The 27,531-nt window shown below is 39.5% G+C and overlaps 1 protein-coding gene across 3 annotated transcripts in view; it reads right to left on the bottom strand.

Annotated features, from left to right (window-relative positions):
* LOC116051468 (synaptotagmin-2-like) overlaps positions 1–27,531 on the bottom strand; it is a 31,388-nt gene that overhangs the window by 3,464 nt on the left and 393 nt on the right. Inside the window, exons 1-7 of one of the 3 annotated variants that reach the window (XM_031301920.2) lie at positions 12,195–12,425; positions 6,416–6,641; positions 6,164–6,321; positions 3,426–3,560; positions 2,087–2,254; positions 866–1,033; positions 119–236 (exon numbers count right to left, since the gene is read on the bottom strand). In XM_031301920.2, coding sequence (XP_031157780.1) covers positions 119–236; positions 866–1,033; positions 2,087–2,254; positions 3,426–3,560; positions 6,164–6,321; positions 6,416–6,617 — 949 coding nt within the window. In that variant the 5' untranslated portion in view covers positions 6,618–6,641; positions 12,195–12,425. Of the gene's footprint in view, positions 1–118; positions 237–865; positions 1,034–2,086; positions 2,255–3,425; positions 3,561–6,163; positions 6,322–6,415; positions 6,642–12,194; positions 12,426–27,531 lie in introns of those variants that run through there. The other 2 variants (XM_036002586.1, XM_031301922.2) reach the window with 2 other exon arrangements.

Genomic DNA, 27,531 nt, shown 5'->3' with positions numbered 1-27,531 from the left:
AGGTCTTCTTTTTATTGTTATATCATGCATTTTGAAACAACATTCAAACACAAATTGAAGCCTAAACTGTAGTAATAGTTCTGTAGATTCAGTTTACAACATTGTAATGTTTCTCTACCAGATAATCCACAGGCGTCCATCTTCTTCAGGTTCTTTGCCTCCAGGATGCAGACGGTGAGTTTCCCGGCGGTGGGGACGTAACGGAGGGAGATGCAGATGTCTCCGAGTTTCTCAGGCTGAGCCGTCAGCACAGAGAGAAGAGACAGAAATGACACATGCTCATCAGCCGAAAACAGCAAACGACTCGTTTTAGAAAATGATGATGGGCTAAAACAGAATGCGCTCAGCTGCTGTCTGCTGTATGCCTTGCACTTTTTATCTTGGGCTTAAATTAAGGTATTTTTGTCCTGGTGGTTTTTGCTTACAGGGGTTTATTTCAATTGCAGTTCTTAAGGAGGGCAAGGGGGACCCCCCCTCTGGCCTCCCTAACTAGACTGTCTTTAAGAGGCTGTAGCAGACTCCGCTTTAAAACTATTGGGAAGATATTGGTATCATATGAAACTAGACGACTTAACTCATGGTACCATCCGTGTCACACCCAAAAATTGCTGCAACAACTATCTTAATGTTTTAAGCCCTTATACACTCTAAACTTTACAAATTTGAATAGGCGGAGCCGCAGTGGGGTATATTTGGTACCCCTAAAATCGCATGAAAATTGCATTCTGTATAAAAAATGTCAGATATCTCAGCCTAGAATTACAAGGTTATCAAGTCAAGATCCCTGAAAATGACTGTATTGTATATCAATCAATTATCTCAGTCTTCTAAGCATAATTTCCAAAGTTCTGGTTCTTAACAGCACCTCTTCTTGATCTGCGCTTTCCAGATCCTTCCACTCCTCAATCGGCCTTCCGAGGTCGATGGTGTTCATGGGAATCTTCACCTCTCCAATGACGTCATGTTTGGAAAATCGATCGTAGTCATAAACAGACATTGACAGAGTCTTCCCACCGAGCTCCTCATAGGGCACCTGATCCACAGACACAACGTTATGTCGTTTTATACCTTGATACCTTGTATGTTTTTCCATTAGTGATTATATGACTATGAAAGCAACTTAAATCCTCAAATAATGAGTCAATGAAAAAAGATACAGTAGAAGAAATAAGTTTCAGAGTTGACTTTAAATGGTTCTCTAATATGTTCAAGGGGAATTTGAAAATTCACCACATGTTCACATGGGTTTTTTTCTAGCTGGTCCAGTTTTCTTAAAAATGCAACAACAGGTAATCTAGGTTGACTGGAAATTACATTATTAATACATGTTTATGGTTTATTTTACACTACTATGGAAAATCAGTAAAATGAGTAAAGACTTGAAAGCTGCCAAGACTAAACAAATTAAATACAAATTGTCTGAAATGATACAGGGGAAGGACAAATAGCATTTAAATAAATTCCATTAAATTGAATATTATCTCTGATTTAAACATCTAAGAAAGATATAAGAAAAGATGACATGCTCCAGCTGACTGAAACTTTTCTTAAATGAAAATGAAGATAATTCTATACGCTACCATCCTTTGCAGACACCGTCTAGTCATATAAAAACCTTCCAATTCAGAAAGTAAGAAGCAACTCAAATAAACCTTCACAGTGAAACACTAAATGTGGCAATGAACATCTCCTCAGCTCTGTTTGGAAAAATAGAATGTTTTCTTTTGTTGCTGCAAATTTGCAGGCAGGCAGAGGTTCCAGCGAGACTTGTAAAGTCTCTGCGGGCTTTATTAGCCAGGACAGAGCAGCATGTACTGTAGGCTGCACAGCCCAGTGAGTACACACATTGTGAGAAAGGGACACGCTGGCTGTGGGTAAGGAGGATTATTTGTGGACCTCATTTTATATAAAAACACAAACTTCCTCACTATCTTCCATAAATCTTCGATATATATGCCTCTCTTTCTACAGCTGCATCGATTCATATTGAAGCAGTGCAGACTGGAAATCAGGATGCACAACTCTTCTGCACCAAATTCTCCAACAGTAGAAGTATTTTATCACCACACATATTGGCAAGACTGACCTTGAATACAAATGTCTCATTGAAGACAGGGTTCAGTGTTTTCTTGTGGACTTTGGTGTCATACTTCTTCTTCTTCTCAGGCAGAAGCTGGACTTTCACGTAAGGATCGGAGGTTCCACCTGAGTCCATGGATATGAGATCCGCAGCTTGAAGGATGCCAACTGTGAGCTGTGTGCAGAGGTGTGGGCAGGGTGTAAGGGACAAAAACAAGAATTTGATCAGGCAAAAAAAAAAAAAAAAAGAAAAAAAAGTTTTCATTTGTGTCAGGGTCACTGCTGCAGAGAATGGTTATATAACATAATCTGACAACTTAACTACGTAATCAATCTCACACAAGCGTTTTGCCCGACTGGAGCCGTTTCGAATGTCAGACGGATTCTTCAGTGTCACACAACTGTCACATTGTGAATTTTCTGTACCATAGAGGTGTGTATATGTTTGAGCTAGTACATTAGGGACAAGAAGAACAGACATATTTCAAGTATACATTTTATTTTAGTCTTTGCTGCTCTGTTTTATGTTGACTTGATTTAAGGGATTTCCTCTTTGATTCGGCACTCAGAGCCTCATTAAATATTGTCATACCACTCCATATGCCGCTGAGAGCATTACAGTAATGATGATAAAGTTACTGAATCTTTGACAAATGTGTTCCTTTTCTCTAAGCCAGAATTATTGCAAAACTATTTCTTTCATATGTCGTTATTCAAAATTGATCATTATGTTACTCTGCAAAGGTTTTACAAAGAAGCTTTCTAGAAAGTTTCAAGGTTCAGACCATAAAGGAATAGTTTGACATTTTGGGAAATACGCTTTTTTTTCACTTTCTTGCCGAGAGATAGAGGGGAAGATCGATACCAGTCTCATATCTCTCCGTTCAATATGCCAGCCAGTTAGCTTAGTAAAAAGACAGGGAGAAACAGCTAGCCTGGCTTTGTCTGAGGGTGAGAACATCTGACTACCGACTCCTGTAGAGCTCACTTATTAACACATCATATTTTGAGAGTTAGAGTTTGAGTGGTTGCTGGCAGATGGATTTTGTTGTTCTTGGACAGAGCTAGGCTGTTTCCCTGCTTCCAGTCTGTATGCTAAGCTAACCGGCTGCTAGCTGTACCTGTATATTCAGCCTGCAGACATGATCAATCGTTTTTCACTGAGCAATAAATCTGATCAGTGTATTTCCCAAAATGTTGAACTATTTCTTTAAATACTGGAAAATGTCATGTAAATAAGATACAAAAAAATATCAAAATGTGAAACACTTGCTAAGAATCCATCTGAAATTGTTCACAATGCTTCAAAAACACAATTGCCAATGTGTGAATTTAGAACCACAGACCTTTGCATTTTCAAAGTCATAATCTATAGAATATTGCAGCTTCCCAAGTTTCTCTTCTTCTTTCTCCTCTTCCTCTTTCTCCTCCTCTGTCAGTCCGGTCTCTCCCTCGTCATCATCCTCGTCATCCTGGTGTATCTGTGGTGTTAAGGTAACAAGACAAAACAGGGTGTTAAAGACCAGGGCATCAGGGATCAGACTACAGGGCTCCCCATGACAGCCAGCATGCCACAGACACTGGAGCTCCAGGTGTTTTTACGTGGGAGATACATGTTTTGGTTACTGCTTACCTGCACAGCACCTGATGATAATAACCAGTGATTTATCATTTACAAGGTCACAAATCTCTATTAGTAACACATAAATACATGTTTATATATAATTCTTTTTTTATAATTGGGCTAATAATTTATAAGCTTGTCCGCTCAGTGTTTTCTTTTTTTAACATTGGGCAATTCCTTTAACATGCTTGCGTAGTACAGTGACAGCCAGAGTCAGTGGAGGCTTTGCATGCTAGTTGCATCAAGAGGGATCATAAATGCAACAGTTTTCCAATGAAATAAGGTATTCTCTCTTTTGTCAAAGGGCTTTGTTTTTTTTACTGAATGAACAAGGAGATAAATGTTAATATAAAAACCCCTAAGGAACTAGCTCACAACAGCGAATGCCAATGCGTGCTAAAATGATAAAAGGCAAATAAGACAGCCAAATATTCAGTGCAGGGGGCTGGCTTTCAAATATACGGCTTTTTTTAAAACCCTACATTCACAACTTTCATATTTCAAGATAAAATCCAAACTTTTTTTAACCTGCATGCCAGTGGTGGAATGTAACTAAGTGCATTTACTCAAGTACTGTACTTAAGTACAAATTTGAGGTACTTGTACTTTACTTGAGTCTCTTCTTTCCATGCCACTTTCTACTTCTACTCCGCTACATTTCAGAGGGAAATACTGTACTTTTTACTCCATTACATAATCTGACAGCTTCAGTTACTAGTAACTTTACAAATTAAGATGTTTGCACACAAAACACATGTAGTTTATAAAATACGATTTATAAATTAAACTACCCAACAATATAATGGCCTACAAGTCCAGCTGAAATGATTAGCCGATTAAACACTTAGTTGATTGACAGAACTGTTTTGATCGTTTCCAGTTTCTAAAATGTGAGGATTTTTCTGCATTGAGTACTTTTAATACTTTAAGTACATTTTCCTTATGATACTTACATACGTAAGCATAATTTTCAATGCAGGACTTTTACTTGTAAAAGAGTATTTTTACAGTGTGATATTAGTAGGCCTACTTTAAGTTAAGTAAAGGATCTGAATACGTCTTCCACCACTGCTGCATGCCTCGTTTCACCTTTAAATTTATGTGTCACCAAAAAAAAGCCTCTCTTTTCAGCTCACCGTTATTACAATAAATGTTTCATCATTAAAGGGCACAGCCAGCTATTTCAATAATGTAGAGTCTTATTGCTGCAGTTTATTATTGTAGTTCAATTAAAGCCTCATTGCCAAGTTCACCTTGACTTTGAACTGTTTTTACTCTTTTTTTTCCAGGCCATCCAGTGTCTCCACATCCTACCTCCTCCTTGAGCGCTACAATGAAAAGGACAGATTTGCGAGTAATTGGCTCTTCATGCAGTTTTATCATCACCGTTTCCATGTCTCCCAAACAACCAACCATGCCCTTTATCACATGCATAGATTAATAGTGTTAAAAGTGTCTTGCATATCATCTCTTCGTCCAATACTTTCCATATTGGTGTGAGTTACAGTAACATTGTCCCCGGAACAATGCGTTAGATGGTTAGACTCTCCTCTCTAGGGGTTTATGGAGCACATCATAGCTTTCCATTGTTACATTCTCAAGCTGTCATAACAAAATAAAAAAAATAAAAAAGAGTTGCAAAGGAAGCTACGACTTTCATTCCATGAAACCCCCTCCGCCCCGGGGGGCCAGAGAGCGTCAACATGAGCTATCCACCTACCGTAGAGCGGGAGTCCACCACAGTCAAGAAACACGAGGCACACACAAGACAGACACAACGCAGGGGGGAAAGAAGAGGAGAGCAGAGAGAGGAAGAGATTCAACTCACAAGACACCAAACACACTACAAAAAGAGAGGCAGTCAACACCACCACCAACACCACAATTATGATGAGAAATGACACTTGTTTTCGGTAGGGGAGCTCACATCGTGCTTTAATTAACTGTCAGTTGAGCTCAGGCTTGTCTAACATTTATCCTCTGATTTGCTGTATTTTGCTTCCAAAATCTTACAATATTTCCTCGGGAGTCATGCCTTCATCCATCATCTTTGATTATAAAAATGCAGCTTTTTGAAGTCGTCAGACCAAACTCTTCACTTCATAGTGCATAATTATTTTTTTGCCAACCCTAACAAAGTGTGTCATTTTTCACCATTGGGGCCCACAATGGAATACGTCACACGTTTAAATGACCACAACAACAATAACAGCAAATAAATGGAGGGGAAGAGAGCTCTCCTTGTGTCCTCTACAGCCTGGGCTACAAAAGCTGCTGGTAAAAGATCAAATTTGGTTAGCTAGAGACATATTTTAATGGATAAAAACTCAGCAATAAATGGCATAAATAACAATTAAAACTTGAATGATCAATTATTGTAGAAAAGAAGAGGCACAACATCACCCAAAACATCCTGTTACCCTGACTTTTTCAGCATGTAGAAGGCACAAGGCGTCATACCTCGCCCTGCATGTTCTTCATGTTGAAGCCATCCTTGCCCTTCTTCCCTTTCTTGTTCTTCTTCTTCTTGCAGCAGCATTTTTTGATTATGCAGAAGCAGCAGGTGAGGATGAGCAACGCGGCCACCACAGCGATGGCGATCAAAGCCCAAGGCGGCACTGTCAGTTTAAAAAACAACAGAGCAATGATTGACTTGTGACTTTGGTGTTTCTCACAAAGAAATTGTAATGTTTTGTCAAAAGCATTACTTACACGGGATTTTATCAATTTCATTCAAGAATTTGCTCTTGATCTCCTCAAACATGTCATTCTTGCTGATCTCTGTGTTGTTGGAGCCAGAGGTGTCCGGCACCGAGGTGGAGATGACAGCCGGAGTGGGAGCCATGGTTACGGTGGTGACACCGGTGGGCTCAGCGGCCGCCACGGCTTGTGACCTGAACAAGTTGAACTTCATTGTCAAAGACTAGGCGCAGCGTCCCTGAGGCACACACAGATCAGACAGAAAGGGAAGATAAGATAAAACTGTAGTGCCATGACCTCAGCGGTGACATTTGGAACAAACGTGAAAGATACCAAGTATTTTATCTTCATTTGTATTAAAATACTTTCACGATATACTTACTCCTGAGGCTCATTGTTACAGGTGTTTATTGAATTTTACTGTACTTAAAACACAATATATTGTATCATTGAACAATTTCTTTTGGCTGAGTGGGAAACACCAAACTGATGTGTATTATAGACTAAAAGAAAAAACTTAAACGTAGTTCTGAAAAACCAACAACAATTTTGGATGATTTATTTATCTTTGAATCTATTTTATTAAATTAGTTCAACATTATTGGGAAAATGGGCGCTTATTTGCTTTCTTTTTAAGAGATGCAAAATGTGATACTACTATCATGTCTTTAACAGCTAGCAGGCTGGTTCTCTCTTAAAGCTTAACTCTCGCCAAAATGCAACCTAGGGTCTTTTTGTGAATATATCCGAGTCAAACTTCCGTTTAAAAGCATAATTAGGACGTAAGCGGCACTTTTAAGATTGCCCGTATTTTCGTTTTCGGTAAATTGGCCTTTTGAATGCGAGTACTAGGGGCACTACTATGATCGCATCAAAATCGTTATTCTTCAGTCCCTCCAGAAAAACGCGATTATGCAATTGCATAATTCAATGCATAATCAGCCAAAGTCCGCATTTTTATATATACATAAATTGCCGATTTCCACGCAAAATATGCAGGGTTTGCATGATTTCATAATACCTGCATTTTCGTTGCAAAAAAGTCACATATATCTTAGCAGAAAGTTGAAAAATGTTGCGTTTAGAGCAGCCATTTTCCCCTGTTGCCATGGGAACGTTATGAAGTGACGTAATTACGCGACGTGAACATCATCAAAAAACTACAAACCCCGCGATGAAGCCATGATGAAACCGCATTTTTCTGGAAGGACTGATTCTTAAAACACTAAGAAGACTCAACACAACATGAAACTTTGCTCAAAGTATCACCAGGGGCTCTACACATGAACTCGACCATTGAGAACATTGTTTGTGTACCCAGAGTTTACTAAAAAGAAAGGTTTTGAACAACTCACTTTAGCAGTTTGTTTTTCCAGTTTCCGGTTGCCGCCATTTTGCCAGTCAAAAAGAGTCGATCTCCAAATGCGATAGGAGGAAACGTCATTCTTATATGAGGCTCCTTTTTCAACTACAAGGTCAATATTGTTTTTCACTAATGACAAAACAACAAATAATCCGTGCATTTATATGGAACTAAGCTTTAGGAGCATTCCATCTTTACTCTCCTCCCTGTTACGTTGCATTCGGAAATCGACTCTTTTTGACTGGCAAGATGGCTGTGAGCGGAAACAACAACTACTAAAGTGAGTTGTTCAAAACCTTTCTTTCTAGTAAACTTCTGTGTATACAAACAATGTTCTCAATGCTCGAGTTCATGTGTAGAGCCCCTGGTGATACTTCGAGCAAAGTTTCATGTTGTGTCGAGCCTTCTTAGTGTTTTAAAAATAGCGATTTTGATGCGATCATAGTAGTGCCCCTAGAACTCCCATTCAAAAGGCCATTTGACCGAAAACGACAATACACTGAATCTTAAAAGTGGCATTTCCATCCTAATTATGCTTTTAAACTAAGGTTTGACTCAGGTATATTCACAAAAAGACCATCTCTAAAGCTCACTAAATAACAAAATGCATCTTTTAGTTTCATCATTACACATGATGATACGAGACGATGATAGCATACACCCCTTGGTTGCCTGGCAACCTCACAGTGACAACAAGACTCCAGGAAGACTTTGTGAGCCTTAAGGTGTGTTCAGACAGAATCCAAGACAGAATTTTAGAGGCGTCACAATAGCATACAAAGACATGAGTGGGTATGATTTGCCATGGGAAACTGAGGCGAAGATGCATCCGCTTGAGTTGAAAGTGTTTCAACTTGAGCACAAAATACAGGTAACCCCTGGGCTTTATGAATCTACTTTATCCGCACACAGAGATTAAAGGAAAAAAGTGTAGAGACTAGATGGAAATAACAGAAAGAACTGGAGTCAATGTCTGAACTGAACACAAACACACAGGTACACTCCTACATGTACAAAGGAGCTTACAGCTAATGTCTGTACAGTTAACACATTGTCTGTTTGAGACGAATCAACACAAACTGCACAAACAGTCCAGCAGTCAAATTCAGGCAAATGGCATACAGTGAAAATGTTCTTAGCTACAGTCTGAACACACCAAACACACCATTAAAGGTGTTCAAGAGAGCCAGGCTCACTGTTTCCCCCTGTCTACACAGTAGTCTTTGAGAGTAGTCTATAGCCACATGCAAATCAATGAACAACAGACTGATTCTTGCTGTTTGTGAGTACACTAAAATATCAAACTTTTTTCCAAACAGTTATCAGGACATAGACAGCGGGGCTTTTGTTTGTCAGAGCATCGGCATAAGACTGGATTTATCGGGTAACATCCGTAATTATGATTATGCTAGATTAGCTAACTGTAGGTATCAACAATAACAGTCTTTGGTTTGGAAAGACTAGGATTGCCACTGTTTGTTATAAATTGACCTGTGATATAGGGATATATGATACCACAGTCAGCTAATCACATTCAGTTGTACGGCAGGGATACAGTAGTGCACAAAATCCCCATGGTTACCACACATTGATCGCCTGCCGTTTACTCACGCAGGCGAAGTGTCGCTTCCCCACGTGTGAAAAGCCCTTTACACTGTACATGGATTGGATTTAAAACAGTTTTTTTAATCTTTTTTTTTTTTGTATGTTATAGTTCCATTTCCTGCGTTTAACCAAATGCATGCTGGGATAGACAACCTCTTCATGAAAAAAAGCTGGTATGGAGTCTGTAAATGAAACTTAGAATTTGAATTTTATATTTAATTGCTGACATGTAAATGTCTCAATAAAGGAATACGTTTTTGAATACTTAATATAATGCAATAAAAGAAACAGAGCTAAAATAATGAGCTGACTAATCGATAAGTTGATTGATAGAACAAGAATTGCCTATAATTTTATAATTGTTTAATCTTAAGTCTTTTTTCAAGCAGAAATTTCAAACTTTCGAAACAACATCCTCATGGGCGTCATTCGCAATTCTCTGACATTTGAAAAACCAAACATTTAATTAATTAGTCGCGGATTAATCACTAGTTGGAGCCCTATGGAGTAATAAACTTAACTGTAAAAACAAGTAATGAGGCTGTAATTAAAAAGCAGTTTCACCACATTCTGAGAATATCAATTGTCTTTTCACAATGGTTCACCTTTTTATCCTCTGGAAATTTAATCCATCGCAAAACAGCTGACAAAATCAATTTACCTCCCAGCCTCAAGTGAGCATTATATTATTTATTTTCTCTTTTCTCTTTGCATAACTGAGAGCGACACCAGAACCCTATTAGCATTTATGAAGATGTTGATGCTCTGGTCTAAATTAGGCTCCCTGTTTTTTTTACAAAACAGAGAAAAACATATGCTGCAGATAACTGGACGCATCTGACAACTGTAGCATCAACTCACTTTGGATTATCAGTGCATTATAATTTTGGTGCAGGGAAAAATAAATCCTTCTTTTTATGGTCACTTATTAGATTACTTAAAGCAAGAGGAATATTACATTAGTATGGACAAGCCAGGCAAAAACTGTTAAGTGGATTAGATTCTATCAGCAAGAATAATTTTACTGCAGAATGATACATTTCTGGGAGCTACAAGTGTGACAGACCAACTGGTATTATTTTCAGTACTGAATATTGTGATTTGGACTCTGCCTTAATGCTTTCATGACCCCCCACCAGCTCAATATAATGCTAAAGAATAATTGGCAACTTGACAACCGTTTTCTTGTTCTGCAGCTACAACGTCTCCATGTTTGTTTGTTTTTGCTTGAGGGCGAAGAATTCGAAGGAGAAAAGGGTTTTCACAGAAAAGGTCACAAAATTAGTAATACTTTTTCAGGCAAGTAGAGAAAGCATTATGTAATTCACTCCTTTTAAAAAAAAAATCCTTAGTAGCTTATTATCACTGCTACAACTGTTAAGCATGTACCACTGTATGAGGAAGCAAACAGCGTATAGCATAGAAACAAAATAAATGAAGAAAACACTCAGCATGAAGAAAAGATAAAACAAATTGGGTGCATGTGTCTTGTGTGTGTGTGTGTGTGTGTGTGTGTGTGTGAGTGTGTGTATTATCACAGCTCTCAAATGTTCAGAGCACCCAGAGGATATTTTGTTTTATCACCATCTAAAAACACTAAAAGAAAATGATCTGTCTCCGTTTAAAAGATGGACTATTTCTATCTGCTGTTTAAATGAGCAAGGACAACAGCTGAGTGCAGGGTTTCACAGACGTAAACACACACACACACACACACACACACACACACACACACACAAACATTGAGTTTATGTATCAAACTAGATTGATATACAGTGAGTCTTGTGCTGTGGAGACATTTTTATCTAAAGAAGCTCACAGTGCATGTGAGGATTTCTGTATCGCAACATGAAAGTGAACCAGCAGGCTTCTCTGTCAACGTCTGACAAACACAATCATGATGTAACCTCATCTCCATTGACTCCATTGGAGTATTGCATCCCAACGTGTATTTTTCGCGTGGACTTATAGCCTTTCTCTCATCGTGAGGTAGGATTTGTGGTCAAATCTGTTCCGTTCACATACGGTACAGTAGAGGCCCGTGTGCTGTGGGCTGGCAGATTATTGTTGCTAAGCAATCCTGATAGTGTCTATCAGCTATCCAGAATTGCCCACAACCTGCCTATAGCCCAGGTGACCAACTGGCTCAAGGCCAGCGTCAAGTCACTGCCTGAGTGGTGGGCATGGGCATGATACGAGTGCCGACTTGCTCTGCTTTAAATAACGATGATTAAAGTTTTAGCTGCAACAGAGGTCCCTCCAAAAAATATAAGTTACTTTATGTCTGTACAAGAAATCATCACTCAAGTAACCATCACCTTTAATCACCTCTAAGAAAACATTTCTGCAGCTGTAATAAACACAACATTCAGGATCATTTCTGCATTCCAGATCCAAATTAGGAATAACTCAAGACTCTTACTTCCATAACTTAGCATATGCTTTCTGTTTCAGGGATGAGGTTATCGGCTGAATGCAAAATACACCAAAACACATCCATAGGTCCGCTTCTTGTTTTAGCTTGGTGTTTACCTCTGTGCCATCAGCACTCAGTCCTTATCTGCCTTTGATTTCTGCAGCTGACACTGGCCAGCATCACTCAGCCGCAAGAAAAAGGCTCTGACACATCCTGATTCACAAGGATATTCATGTACAGAGAATACAATCACAGTGTGCAGTAATCATTAATAGTTTGTTGTGACTCACTTAGTTTGGAAATGCAGAGGAGATCCTCTAGCCATCTTCTAGTTGTACGTTTTGATTGTACTCACGTCACATAATCCAATTTAAAAAAAAAAAAAAAATCTCCAATACAAAACTCACCTGTCAGATGTGGTATTCCCCTTCGTGAGGTGGCCCATCCAATATCAATGACTACAGCTATAGCTACAGTCCCTCAGAGCTGTGGTAACATAGTCTGATCTCTCCCATAAGCAGAGACTGCAGTCTCCTCTCACTTCTCTCCACTGCAGCACTACACCCCTCCTCCGCCTCCTCCTCCTTCTCTTCCAGTGCACACATCTCCCCCATTTTCCACCCTCCTATCACACACCTCCTTACTCCCTCTCCCGTCTCTCTCCCTCATGCTCATGCATGCAGCCTCTTTACCTCTTTCTCCCCATTTCTCTCTCTCTCTCTCTCTCTCTCTCTCTCTCTCTCTCCCCAACCTCATTTGTGATGCTGCTCACACAGCTGATTGCAGCATGCCACTCTTTGGGGTCTGGCATTGGAGGGCAGTTGTTAAGATCAATATGCACACGCTTTGGTGTGTGTGTGTGTGTGTGTGTGTGTGTGTGTGTGTGTGTGTGTGTGTGCGTGTGTGCGTGCGTGCGTGTGTGTGTGTGCGTGCGTGCGTGCGTGCGTGCGTGCGTGCGTGTGTGTGTGTGTGTGTGTGTGTGTTTGTGTGAGTGAATAAAGCCACAGTTTGCACAGATCAGAGCTGGAGAACAAACAAGGTAGGCAGCAGGACAGCTGACGAACTCTTAAGGGTGTGCTGACTTTACCACATCAGCTCCAAATAGTATCACAATGAGCTCATATAATTAATTGGATTCCTATACAATTGATCTCAGAATTGCGATATAACCCTCTGGAGAGACCTTTCCTCGATAAACCCATTCAGAACGAACAACTGAAACCAAAAATGATTAGGTAAATTTGTCTGCATTTCACTGATCCCTCAGGAGACTCATCGATGATGACTGAAATTGAGCAGATTGCAAAGCATCTTCTCGAGTTACAATACAAAACATGCAGCAGCCCACAGCGTTGATGTAAAATCATTCCATCAAGAAACAAATTATATCTGACCAAGAAATCTATGCATGCATACATAGAGATGAGAGTATTACAGTATTCTTGAATATGGAAATCAGGGTAAAAACTGGAAGTCCTCATAGCCATTACGTTCATTCTGCACGATAAACTGGATTCAGATCAACAAATGCATGAAAACGTCCCTCATGTTGTTACTTCTGTACATATTTGAGCCCTTTTCAATTTCAGCATTTAGTCCTTGTACTCCCCTCAAACCCTCTGTCCCTGCTCACGCTCCTTGGGGAAATACCTCTCTGTGTGCTCATGTTCAGCTAGCAGCTGTCAGGAGCCGGTGTGAGGTGCCTCCTCTTACTTCAGGTTACACTGCAGGGAGCTTCTCCTGCCAGAGGGGGGCAGGGATCTCACACAAAACTGCTGCATCACAGAGATTCCTTTTTTATTGCTAGAGGATTAGGGCCACATGTGAAAAAATGTATTTGAGTTCTGAGTTTAAAGTCAGAATTCTCTCTCCTTTTTTTTAAAGGTGCTGTAAGTAGGATTGGGAAGATCCAGGACTTAGCCAAAAAATTTGAACATCAACAACTTCTCAGTCCCTCCCCCCTTTCTGCTAAAGCCCAAAACGGTCTCCTAAGCCCCTCCCCCCACAAGGGAGAATTAAAGGAGAATTCCGGTTGATTTCAACACGTAGCTCTGTTGTTTGTAAAATTGGAGTGCTGTCAGTAGCGAGAAAAATGAAAACAATCGGTGCTGCCTACACCGTGTTACTCTCCTGCTAGCATCAGCACCCAACAGGCTTAAACAGGGCAAGTTTTAAACTTGTTTTTAGCCTCTTAACATGTTCAAAATGTCATTAAAAGTGCCTACCCATGTGAAGTAATTCCTTCTGAGTGAACACAGTGAATCTGACTGCAGGAGATGTGAAAGAAATGCATGAAAGTTCTGCTAATTCAGCTCTGTTTAGTTCCGGTGTTGAGATGCCAGTTAAGAGTGCTTAGGGACCGTCTACAAACTACAACACAGAAAAGAGATACAACAAAAATATGTAGGCTATTAATTTAATGATTAAATAAGGTAGTGTCTCCAAACTTACCTCAATTATAACTTGTCACCTGCTAGTTGTAGTACAGCACTTACTTAGTAAAAATAAGCATATGCCTATTTTTGAAAATATGTTTGCATCTCCTTTTCTCTTTTTTCTGTTGGGTGCTAACACTAGCAGGAGGATAACACGGTGTAGGCAGCATCGATTGGTTTTGTTTTTCTCGCTACTGACAGCACTCCAAATTTACAAACAACAGAGCTACGTGTTGGAATCGACCGGAATTCTCCTTTAATGCGTGTGTATGAGTAGTGATTGATAAGACTATTATATATATATTATGATTAGCCCCCCCACCCACACACACACACACACACACACACACACACACACACACTTGGCCCTGATTGGTGCATCTGAACAGGGAGCTGTGGATTTTTGCAAATCACACTACAGGCTGTAGGTGGTGCCAGAGGAGCCAGATTATTTTTTTTTAATTACCTGCTTCATGTAGTTCTACTCAAATATAGTCAGTTTCAGCAAATATGACAGAAAGTTAGTTTTATAAGTCTTACCTACTGCACCTTTAAGTCTAAAATGTATTTATTTTTAAGTTTAAGTTTAAAGTCAGAATTCTGACTTTAAACTAGGAACTCAATACATTTTTTCACGTGGCCCTAAACCCCTTCCGTAGTTATGAGATAATTGTCTTCCATGTTTTCCCCCCAAATCAGTTTTCATCTGCTAGCAAAAATTAAAGTGACACAGACTACTCTTTTTAAATGAAACATTTAGCTGCAACTTTGTTCAAGATCGCCAAGGTCTCTTGCTTTATTAAGGGTGGATATCTCACTTGCCTTTAAGTCTAAATTTCTTACAGTTGGATTTTTTCTTTCATCCGTTTTGTGGTTTAAGGACAAAAGGGTAAGGGTAAACAAGCTTGAGAGATGGAGTAAAGCATTGTCACTGTCACATCTGTAAAAGTAAACAGGAAACCTTGGATCTACATTTTGGGAAATATGCTTTCTTTTCTCTTTCTTGCCAAGAGTTTAATGCAGTCAGAGCGGATTCTGCCTGGCAACACATTACTTGCGTGACGTGGCAAAAAGCAGGTGGGATGGAAAATAAAGTAGGATAGGGTTGTAAACATTAACCGTGGTGTGGTGCTAGCGTGGCTAACTGGCTAACAGAAGTTGCCCTCAATGTGTTACATTATACAGCTTCTTAAAAAATGCTTCATTGACAGTAACCTTTGTCATTGGCAATGACTCCTTGCTCTGCTGCTTGCAATATTCTGCCTGGCAGTTATATCAATAAGAATACATACAATAAGTCCTGAATAAGCAGTCACTCCAACCTCCTCTCTAAACCAGCTGGACATTGTCGAACTTCACAATTTTGTGTGTCAAAGTTCAATCAGATGGATCAGATAGATGGAGATGAGAAGATCAATAACATTCTCATGTTGAACGGACAGATATGAATGGAGCCTAGCGGCAGTTAGCTTAGCTTAGCATAAAGACTGAAAACAAAGGTAAAGTGAGGGGAAACAGTTGTCTGAAGGTAACAAAATCCACCTACAAGCACCCCTAAAACTCACTAATAAACACGTAATGTAATATCTTGCTTGTTACAGAAGTAAAAATGAAAGATTGTCAGTGTTTTCCCTAGGTTTGTAGAAGAGCTAGGTGCACATATTTGGCGGGCGAGTTTAGGGGTCCTCCCTCAAGAAAATGTTACATTAAAAAAATGCAATTTCGCATAATTTTGGACCATTATTACCACTATATCTGTGTCTAAAACATTGGAAACGTTAAAGCAGATAATAAATAAATAACACTCAAAAAGATTAAAGATAAAATTTGCTGAAGAAGTCCAATGGGGACTACAATCATTAGATCTGAAAAAAGTAATTTAGTTACATTTATTTAGCTTAGGTCCTGCCCAAAACGGCTTGGGTGCTGCACCTAAGCCTTAAAATGGGAGGGAAAACCCTGATTGTGGTTTTTACAAAGGGTTATGTGTCAGACTATTTTGTGACTGCAGCGTCAAGCTTAAAGTGATTTCCTGGAGCTAATTGTAAGTGAAATTAGGAGGCGCTGGTAGGTGGATTTTGTTAATGTCTTAATGCTCTTCTAGTGAACGAAATATGAATCGTAGACGAAAAATACAATTGTTATAACTGGTCAGACAGATTCAGACTCAGACCATTACACACAGCTTTAGTGACCCCCTTTAAAGGTTAGGGTAGGCTATACAGGACAGCAGAGTGAGCGTTTGCTGTAAGGACTCACTCACTCCTAGCTCACTGATCCATTGTGCTGTCTCAATGGAAAGTTCCTACAGTCAGTAATGACATTTAATACTAAGAATGGCAGCATTCACTGTAAATCTGCATTGGCAGAGGAGGAAACTTGGCATCAACAATAACTTAATTCACTCGAAAGTAGATTTAGGACACAGTAAACCCAGACTCCATTGTGAAATAAATTGCAAACAGGAAGAATGGAGGAAATGTTAGAAGGGCAGAGAGCCAAACTAACTAGCATTCATATTATTCAAAGTGAAGTCACATTTTACTTTGCTTTGTAGAAAATCCTGTAAGGCTGCATTATGGGTGATTAGAAAAAAAAACGTTTGAATGACATTTTTTAGTAAATACAGAGATTCCACTGCATTTACCTTCAGCATTTTTAAAGCATTTTAGATTTATGGAAAGCAGAAAAGATGATAGATAAAAACCTCTTGTACAGTACTTTTACTTTTAACAACAACAATACATATATATATATATATATATATATATATATATATATATATATATATATATATATATATATATATATATATATATATATATACACACAGTATATCCCTAAATAAAAAGCAACATTTAATCAGTAAAAGAGTTTTGCCACCAGCTAAAAATTCTCTGTAACTCCTGCAATGCTGAAGTGTTTATCAGATTTAAAATGTTCTAATGAAATAATTGTCAGCAATTCTTTTCAAATACCCTTCGTATATACAGTATATTAAATAACAATAATATCAGCAGCCCTGAACATCCATAGGCATGAACAATTTCAACAAAAATGTAACATTCATCATTCGCTTATTATCAATAGCAGCCAGATGACACATTTGCTAATGATAACAAAGTAATGTTACAGATTTTCCATTCCTCTGGATGCGGATGCAGATGTAATCAGCTAATGTTCTCGACCAGATTTGATAAATCACTTCTTGCTTCTTGACTCAGCAGGTTTGGTGCCTGGCAGAGTTTAGTGCAAGGTCACAATTCAGCTGCATTATCATCCAAAGTAGTGATAGTACAGTAGGATTGGTTCACTCGAACTCCCAGTGCATTGTGGGATACTCCAGCTCTTCCCTGACTCTCTCATTTTCTCAGAGCATCTGCGAATGAGTAAAACTCTCTCTCTCTCGCTCTCTCTCTCTCTCTCTCTCTCTCTCTCTCTCTCTCTCTCTCTCTGTCTCTACTAGTCGTCCTCTCCACAAGATGAGTCAGGCCTGAGGACTATGCTGTGCTGGGACAGCGAATAAAAGTAACACAACCACTATCAAAGCCCCAGATAACCAACATAAACCAAGGACAGCTGCTGCTGCCAACGTGTGCTGGGACGTTTTAGTCGAGATTATTCGTCTCCTCTGAGGCAGCAGAGAGGATGTAGAAAAGACTGCACCCTCTCAGCTCCTGCAGGGAGTGCTGCAATGCAGGGGTGTACGAGAGAAACAAAGCTTGAAGGCAGTTTGTTCAACTGTCAGCTGCTCACACTCTTCCTCCATTTCCTGCCATGCCTCGCTTCTTCCTCTCGTCATTGCTTTTATCTTTTACCCTTATCATTCTAGCCTCCCGACCATCTCTCTCTCTCTCACATACATGCACACACACACACACACACACACACACACACACACACACACACACACACACAAGGCACTACTCTGGCCGGTCATTACTGCAGCGTAGACAACAGTAAACAGAAAGCACCATATGGTCTTAGTTGGCTCTGTATATCAGTTGCAGTGTTTGGGTGTCTTCCTTGGAAGTAGCAGTTAGTCAACAAGGTGACAGCGTGTCTGTGTTTGCCTCTATGTTTGTGTGTACATGTCTGAGCTGTGGTCGGTCATTATTAACATGATCAATATCAACTAAATTAAACAATTTGCCCACAAAACATAGTTTATTAATAAAGCAAACAAAGAAAATACAGCTGCATGGACTATCAAAAGCCCAAACATGTTGAAGGTGTGTAGAAAAATCATTTGAGGGGGAAGTGAGTAGGATGACCAAAACTAAACAATTAGTCAGACTGTACAGATATAAAATTACATTTAAAGCTGTATGTTTAAGGGCATCCTAGGCCTCCAGTGATATTTTGATGGTGAAGAGAGGACAGGAAATGAGAGGACAGAGCTGGACTCAAACTATAGGCCTGTTGCTGTTCTTGGTAAGCACCTTAAACCTCAAAGCAACATTTTATTCATAATTATATTCCTTTATACATGGCTTCCCTAAAACTGGAATAGAAGGTTTATAACAAACATTTTGACTTGTCATAATAACAGGAAAGGTGGAACTAATAACATTAACAAGGGCTCATTTTAAGGCCATATACACACACACGTAGCTGTTTTTTTTTTTTATTATTATTATTATTCTTTCTTTTATAAATTGTCTTATTTGTTTTGTATGTTGATGCTTTATGTAAAGCACTTTAAATTGCCTTTGGATCTGAAATGTGTTATATAAAATTGCCTTGCCTAACATATTCTGAATGATTAGACCTCCTGTACATGTTACCTCCTGTACATGAATCACATTCAATTATTTCTCCAACCCTCATGGACACTGGCCATCACACACAAAGCACTCACTACAGCAGACGACTCTACCCACCCCCTGAACTCATGCTTCAGTGTACTCCCATCTGGCCGCTGACACAGATCTCTGATCTGTAAAAAAGCATGCTACAGATGGCCCTCTGCCATCACTGCCCTCAACAAACTGTAGCAATAATACTCAGTTGACTCATGTTCTTGTGACTGTATTGTGTTCCTTGCGGCTATGTTTTTGAGATTGATGTTCCTTGGTTCTTATGTGTATACAGAATGTGGAAACAAATTTACCATACAGCTTTCTGTCTGTCTGCCTGTCTTTCTTTCTTTAACCGGTGCAACAAAACTGACAGTAAAGTGATTTACTTTAAATGAAGCTCTACACACCACAAATTCCAGAGAAGACATCCAATCAGGAAACAAAGCCTAAGTAAAAACACCTATGTGGGTGGACTATGGGTGTCTTTGGCCTAGTCCACATGTACATAGGTATTTTAAAAAACTGGATTTTTCCTTCATTCGTTAAAAACAAAAAAAAGAAGCCCCCCAGGCTCCCTCATAGAAAAATCTACGTTTTGAAAAAATACCTGTGTGGGTGTGGACTAGGTCTTAAGATGTTTCAGGAGGCCATGCCAGTGAGCCATCATGCACTCATCCAAGGCCCTGGAGTTGGTTAAATGAAATGGGATATAGTAATTATTAATTCCTGCTCTAATATGTCCAAATGTCTCTCATGTAAAAGGGGCCATTAAAGTAGTATGTGTAGGATTTGAACATGTATGAGTTTGCCGCCCCTCACTGGTAGTATAAATAAAGACAATGTGGCAGAAACAAAGCTCACTGCTAAGTTCCACATGGACACTGTCAATAATGGGCTAAAAACATATAGACCTCAATTTTCACAGGGGTCATATCTTTTTTTGCATAAATGCCATCTAAATAAGCCTTTTTCATAGCACGTTTTTACTTGTCATAGTAGGAAAAGCACAGGTGTTACTAATAACATTAATGATGACTTTGTTCTATTCAAGTGTCCCAGTAAACCATGACAGTGAGCCAGTATGCACAATACCAGGACCCTGAAAATGGATTCAGCCAAGATTGCTTTTATTATTTACACCTGTGTTTTTTCTACATTTAAAAATGTCTCCTGATGTGTTATTCAGGTATATGAGCTTTCTATGATCTGCCAGTGAATACTAGTCCTGCACTCATTACAGGGCAGACAATCTCAATCCAAACTTTTCTATTCTAACTTGCTTTAACTAAACTTACCCCTAACGATAGAGCGTGGAAATGATCAGTGTCAGCAATTAAAGCAATCCATGCATGTGTGAAATATATGAGTTGTGAAGGTGCTGAATATTGTCAAAGTGAGAAGAGAAGATACAGAACAGCTGCCTTCTGAACTCAACCAGGACTGTCCACTACAGGAGGGAGATACCTTTAAAATAAAACAATTAACATGAATACAAATGTAGCTCTTGAAGATACCCATTTATAAAATGCTTTCAAACAATCAAACCATCACCCAAACCAAATGCATGCTTGTCCACTGAGAATTAGTCATAAATGCCACAGTATATTACCATCTCCTTACGTCATGAAAGAAGCGAAAAACAATTCTAATCACAAGGGTAAAACTAACAAAAGTAATTAACTGCATAATGTCTTTCTACTAAATTTCCCCTGTGAGTTGGTGCACATACATTCGCTTAAAGGCAAACCATAACGGCCACAAACATTTTTGTGTGGTAATGAAAAATGAGACCGGAACATCTTCAAAAAGTGGAATTGAAAGCTTGACATATAAAAAAAGACAACTTCCCTGTAACTTAGCTAATATATAGCACTGCATGGAAATAATAGGAATAATTGTAACCTATAACAGGCATTCAGCGCACAGACATGATGTTTGTCTCTCTGGAGTTTTTGTGCAAGGGTTTTCTTACCTCTCAAGGTTTATCAGATTGGACCAATCTAACACTTGAGTCATTTTCCTTTTCTCCTAACCTCTTTCCACACCATCTAACTAAAAGGAAGGAGTCTCTGTCTGTCTGTCTCTCCATCGACTTACTTGGCGGATGTATTGCTGAGGACCCAAGGAAGTTGAATGTGAGCTCTTGATATCAACAGGACATATTTAATAGTAGTGTGTTATGTAAACACTGTGTAGTGTATTGAGAGGGGACCCCTATTACCTGTTACACCACCGAACGGCATGCTGCGTACAGCTTGCTCTTCTTTGCTCGCTATGGTACATTAAAAAACAGATGAAGAAAGAGAGACCGGGGATGTTACATTGTAGCAAACTAAAACATTTCAAGCATCAGCGATATAACAAAAATTCAAAATGAACACTTTTGTTCCCGGTAATAGCCTGTTTCCAAATAGCTAGCTGTTAGCAAATGACGCGTATCTTCTAGCAATGCTAGAAGATGTAACTACCGGTATGTCATGGCAGGTGTACTCCTCAGGACCCAAGGAGGCACATTGTGTGAAGTTGTTTGAATGAGCGGCTCTCAAGAAAGCTGCAAGCAGCAACACCGGAGGCCAAGCAATCAATCTGAACAGGCCATTTTTCAACGGGCACTGCACAGGTAAACACAAATAAGCCAGATAAAGATTAATTGTACACATCATCATGTACACATACACGCTTTTTTCTTCTTCTTCCTGGTGCTGAAAATAGCCAGAACAACTAGATCTGGATATTGGTGCATTTAGGGAGGGAGAAAGTGACATTTAGAGACAGAGAGGGAGAAATAAGAGAAGGAGGGAATACATATCATCAGTGAAGGAGGTGTTGCCCAACTGCACAGATCTGGGGCAATATGGCGGAGTAGTACTGAGTAACAAGAAGCAAGAAGGGACACGAGTACAGTGAGTAATTATCTGATCCTTCTGCACAGACTTATTTTCCTCTGGCCTCGAAACCATTTCACATCAGATTTTATTCGAGACGCTTGCTAATTAAACAGTGAGCAGTCATTTCCCTACCACCTTCTATGCCTTGTTAAAACGCACATGAAGTGATGTGGATGCATTTGGAAGCAAAACATTGTAAGGGTGTATTACTAAAGGCAAAGCAATAAATACAAGAACCAGATGTGTCAATCGTGGCATCTTCCATTTTCTGCTCCAGCAAATTTCTAAATCTGTCAGGGGTTTGGTGCTGGGAGAGGAGAAGACAAATTGATATCATTAAGAAAGCCCTTCATCAGCAAAATGCTGCATCAACCCAGATAAAAAGGCAGAAAGATCCTCTTTGTTCTGTTATTATAACCAATAGATCACTTTATTTAATGTGATGTTTTAAATAGGTTTTTCAGTTCAGAAATAGAAATAATATTTATTTACTGTTTATCATGCCTCGGGATGAAATGAGCTAAGAGTCAAGCACTCAGAGTGACCAGTTGAGGGCACTATATATACAGTCTCTTACAGAGGTTACCACTGTCAGTAAAATGGCTCTGCATGCTTAAAGGAGACTTCATGCACATTTCAGCATGTACGACAGAAGGTCGTCCCTACAGTTTATACACCTCTGGCTTACCAGTGGGTAACAAAAGTGTCACTTGCTGTATCACTGTTAACAACGTTAAGTGCAATTTAGTGATACTTGAGTATTAAAATACTCTTTAATTCTTTACCACAACATTTCAGATGGAAATAGTATACTTTTTACTCAGTTTTACTCCACTACATTTAACTGAAGCACAATTACTTACAAAAGACAGTATTTATTTGGAGCCCCTTGTCATGTGACAGATGTCTATGAGTTGTTGAAACATTTCCCCTCTAAACTTTGAGGCCTAAAGAGATAGCAGAAGGCAGAAGATTAGTGTAAAAATACAAAATATGAATATTAATTTGTGTCAGAACTTTATTTTTTCTTCTTTTATACCACATGAATCGTCAATCACATGATTTATGTTGCCATTTATTTTGAGTTGTGTTTCTGGCCTCCAATATCCACTCTCTTTCAGCTCTGCTTTGGTCTCTACCAACTCCTGAGAGAAATATCTGGCTCTTTAGCTGCAAAATGCTCCACTATGTTCACCAGCTAATCTCTAACTGTGTCTGTGTGCAGTTTGGTGCTGAACCGGCAGTGTACAGAAGGTATTTAGAGCTTTTTCTCTGAAACCAGATGCCTGCTGCAGCCTGAAAACTACGCTATGGGAGCGGTGAAAGTGAACCAAAACAGCAAATTTGTGTGCCACACAGCTAAACAATGAGTTGAAACTCAGTATAAAGCTCTGTAAAGTTAAGGGGAGCTGCAGATTCTGTTGATATTTATACAGTGTTATTATAAAAAAAATATATATTGCTAATAGCTTTGTAAAGGATCGTAATACTTAATCCAACGCTGGTACCAATTACTCAAAAGCTGAGACAGCTGCTGCTTATTTGGTATGTACTTCACTAGAAATTCGAAAAAATGTTCCTTTACCTCCTGAGATGCACACATACTACCCTACTGATTGTTGCCGCTTCGATCTGGTACTTAAATATATTAATTCACCATGAAGCAGTCAAAATTGATCTGCTGAAAGGTATTGATCCTCCTCTGCAAGAGACTGCAGAGGTTGGGCTGAAACTGACAGTCAATACAGTCATGTGCGTACTGTAGTCTTCACTGAGGCAAATAAATAAAGCACATGGCAGACCAATGTACTACGGTAATATATAATATGTTTGATTTTTTTTTTTTTTAAGATCATTTTTGGGCATTTTTTAGGCCTTTATTTATATAGGGCGACTGAAGACATGAAAGGGGAGAGAGAGGGGGGAACGACATGCAGCAAAGGGCCACAGGGCAGAGTCGATCCTGCGGCCGCTGCATCGAGGTCTAAACCTCTATATATGGGCGCCTGCTCTACCAGATGAGCTACCCAGGCGCCCATAATGTTGGATTTTTTATCAGTGTGGAAATCCATATGTATCTGTCTGCCATGTGGTGATGGGCAGGTAGTGTACAGTCGGTTTATCAGATATTTTTTGCTGCCTGGAAACAATGCTGACGAGAGCGGTGAGTGGGAACCTGAGCTGATACTGTAAATGCTAACATGCTCTGTAGAGTCAACAGAGTGATAATTACAGCTCTAGTTCTCAGTAAATCTGGTTGCAACACTTTCCTTTTCAACCTGTATGACCTCTTGTAACTTCCCCCTCTCCGTCTGATTTTACGTCTGTGCTGTGGATTTGACCTGATGCATCTTGTGGGTAGGCATGAAGGGTTAAGCATCATCCTTTTTCTTTTTCATCTTTTTCGATACGCTAACTGACCACAAAAAGCTAAATCTTGGTCAACATTTAATGGCTTGTTGATTGTGTTTGCTCACAGTTTGAATGCAGTTAGGCTGTGTAATGATCCACATCACCTTTTCTAGGCAGGTCGAACCTTAAAAGAAATGTATTCTACTGTATCCTCGGGCAGAGAAGTGTTGTCTTTGTCTGTTGTCTCCAACTGAAGGAAACACATCAGTTCAGCAATTTTGACAGGGAAACTTCCAAAAACTGCTAGTGATTTTCACTTTTTACACATGCACAACATCCAGGAACATCTTGCACTATTTCACACATGCCATGGCTATTTCGGAATAGATTGGACAAGAAGCAGATGGCAGGAACACTTGTGGATGCCAACTGCCATAAAACTCAACAGTAGAAGAAGATGAGGCAAGGCCAGATGTACGTGTACCTGGTGGAAGCAATCTCTTATTATTTTAGTAAGCGGGCTAGGAGCTGTTTTTGACTTGTGCCTATGTAACATATTTAATATTAAACTAGTTTTCCAGAGTAATTGCGAAAGCATTGGCTTGAATGCTAAACCATAAACAAGTCGCGGATTCAAATAGGTCACCAGCAGAGTTTTGTAATTGGTTCGCTCACTCCACATGAAAGCAAGAACAGACAGACGTCTTCAGACAGACGTAACCCTTTACGTGCTTGTCCTTGCAATGGTAATGCTTTCATTTACAACACAGCCGTATCGGCATTTTCCCTGAACTATTACGAAGTCTTGAGGTGGGAAATTGGCAGTACAGATTTCCCCGAAAATCAATCCCTGTTCCCATTCACACACAACCCCAAGCAGGAAATGTTCCTGAACATTTCAGGGATAGACGGCATGTGTTAAAAGGGCTTTGTTTTGTTGTTTTTGTTTTATTGATGATCCAGGCATACTCTAAATAAATAAGTATAAATGAGAAACATCATCGGTGTGCTTCATGTACATTGATGAACCTGACAGCCTGTGAAAGAGGATCTCAGTGAGGACAGGATTATAGGCTGCAGTACAGAATCCCATTTCATGAACCATCAAGCAGCAGAAGTCCTCCGGGCATGAACACCTCTCCACAGGAGGAGCAGTAAGGTGGAAACTTGAAGGAGCTCAAATGAGGCCTCCTGACGAACTGCAAGAACTGTCCACAACATGGACTGAAACATCACTGATATTTAGCTTTCCAACATTCCTCAACCAATTTCACTTTCAACAAGCCACATACAGTCACGTACAAATGGACCAGTAGGGGCCTACCAAACCTACTGGTAGGTTCAGGAGGCTGATATCAACCATTAATATAATTTATCCAATGTGGGAGGTGACCAGTGGGCTCAGACGTTGTTGTGCCAACAATAAGAAAACTAAAGAAGAAAATGCAAACACAACTAAATAAGCTAGGCACAGCGGTGCTTTCAGCTAAATGCTAACGTCAACATGCTAACATGCTCACGATGACAATGCTAGCATGCTGATGTTTAGCAAGTGTAATGTCCCCCATCTTAGTTTAGACTGTTAGAATGCTAACATTTGATAATAATTACTAAACACGAAGTACAGCTGAGGCTGATAGGAATGTCATTTTGCAGGTGTTTGGTTTTTGACATGATGGAGCAAGATGAAATGTAAGATAAGGAATCACTAAAGCTGTTACAGTTCATCCTGAGGGGGAGACGAATTTCTGAACTAAATTTCATGGTAGTCCATCCAACAGTTGTAGAGACATTCACTCAAAACCAGCAATGTCAATTATCAATGGTAAGAAACCACATTTTTAGATACAAAATGATAAGGAGAGAAGGTCTGTCATAATCCAACACCTACAGACAGTTTAATAAATATGAAATATGCTTTGTACTATGCAATTCATCTTGTGCTCTCTCTCTAACCCTTTTTAATTAGTCACATTAGCTACTTAATCATGACTGTGTTAAACAAAAAGGTAATAGAGGGAAAACATTTAAAGTGTATATCGATAAATAGAAGCATACACATCTCGTATTGCATTATCAGGTCACACATGCACTGTACTATCTGTGATATGAAGATATGCCACTTTGAACCTGTTAAACGTCTATTGCAGCACTAAATGCACCAAGGCAAGGACGAACATTGTGGAAGAGGAAAGCTGTGTCAGTATGTGTGTGTGTGTGAGTGCTGACATACTGCAGCTACACACTCCCTGATCCATCTCTGCTGATGCCAAAAGGAAGTCCTCATTTGGCTCACACACTCAGGAGTGTCCCGGGTATGTACTCATAACATCCCCATGGAATAAAGAAACCACTCCACCACCTGATCTGTCCATACCACTGCATCATAATCAGCCCAGGATAATATAGTACCAACATGGATCATTCATTGAAGTCTTAATATGTCTTAATCGCTTTTCTGTGAGGCCAAATAAAGAGTGAGCTGAACTAAATGACAGGAAAATGAATCAAATGTCAAGCTTCAGTGTATTCAGTGTCCATCAGAGGCTGTAATGCGCAACATTTAATGACAGCTTTATCTTCAACCAACTTCCACTACAGTCAGTAAAGGGAATGTTTTTACCAAAATGCATTTTAAGAAACGGCTGTAATGGAATTGGCATAAATTCACTGGCTTAACAGATGCATATGAACACAGTGAGCTCTGCAGACTCTTACGTGGGCCCTTCACTCCTGCTGGCTCAGCAGATTTGACTATACTCCCTCAGAGAGCTGCCCCTCATCCTCCATCTAAAGACTGACACACTGTAAAAAGCCCCAGTAAAGAAGTACAGATGAAAAGAAGAAAATGTTCATTGTGTATAAAAAAAAAATTCAAATCTCTCTCACTTTTAATCAATTCCCATATCCAGATTATAAACCGCCAAAGAAAAGTGCCGTTACTGTTCCTTCTATAGTGCAAGAAATCCCCATCTCAAGTTCTATCCTCACACATATATAACATAATACTGTAGCACTACATGATTCTACAGTGCTTAAGCATGACGGCTTACCGGCATGCTGTAAAAGTTCCACTCTGGCAGATTTGAGATTACTTCAGGAATCTCTGCATTAAAATGAGAGGCGACTGGCAAAACGCTAACACTGTCTGCTCTAATTACCCCTGAGCCATTTATTCTCTCTTTCCCTCTCTGCAGAGCTTTTTTTCCTTCACATTCAGACAGGATGTGTGTAATGAGGCTAGGTGCCTCTGTGACAACCTGGCAC

The sequence above is a fragment of the Sander lucioperca genome, chromosome 6, assembly GCF_008315115.2.
Source record: "Sander lucioperca isolate FBNREF2018 chromosome 6, SLUC_FBN_1.2, whole genome shotgun sequence".
NCBI lineage: Eukaryota > Metazoa > Chordata > Actinopteri > Perciformes > Percidae > Sander > Sander lucioperca.
The sequence above is the reverse complement of the archived record's forward strand: the minus strand, read 5'-3'. Positions and strand labels throughout refer to the sequence as shown.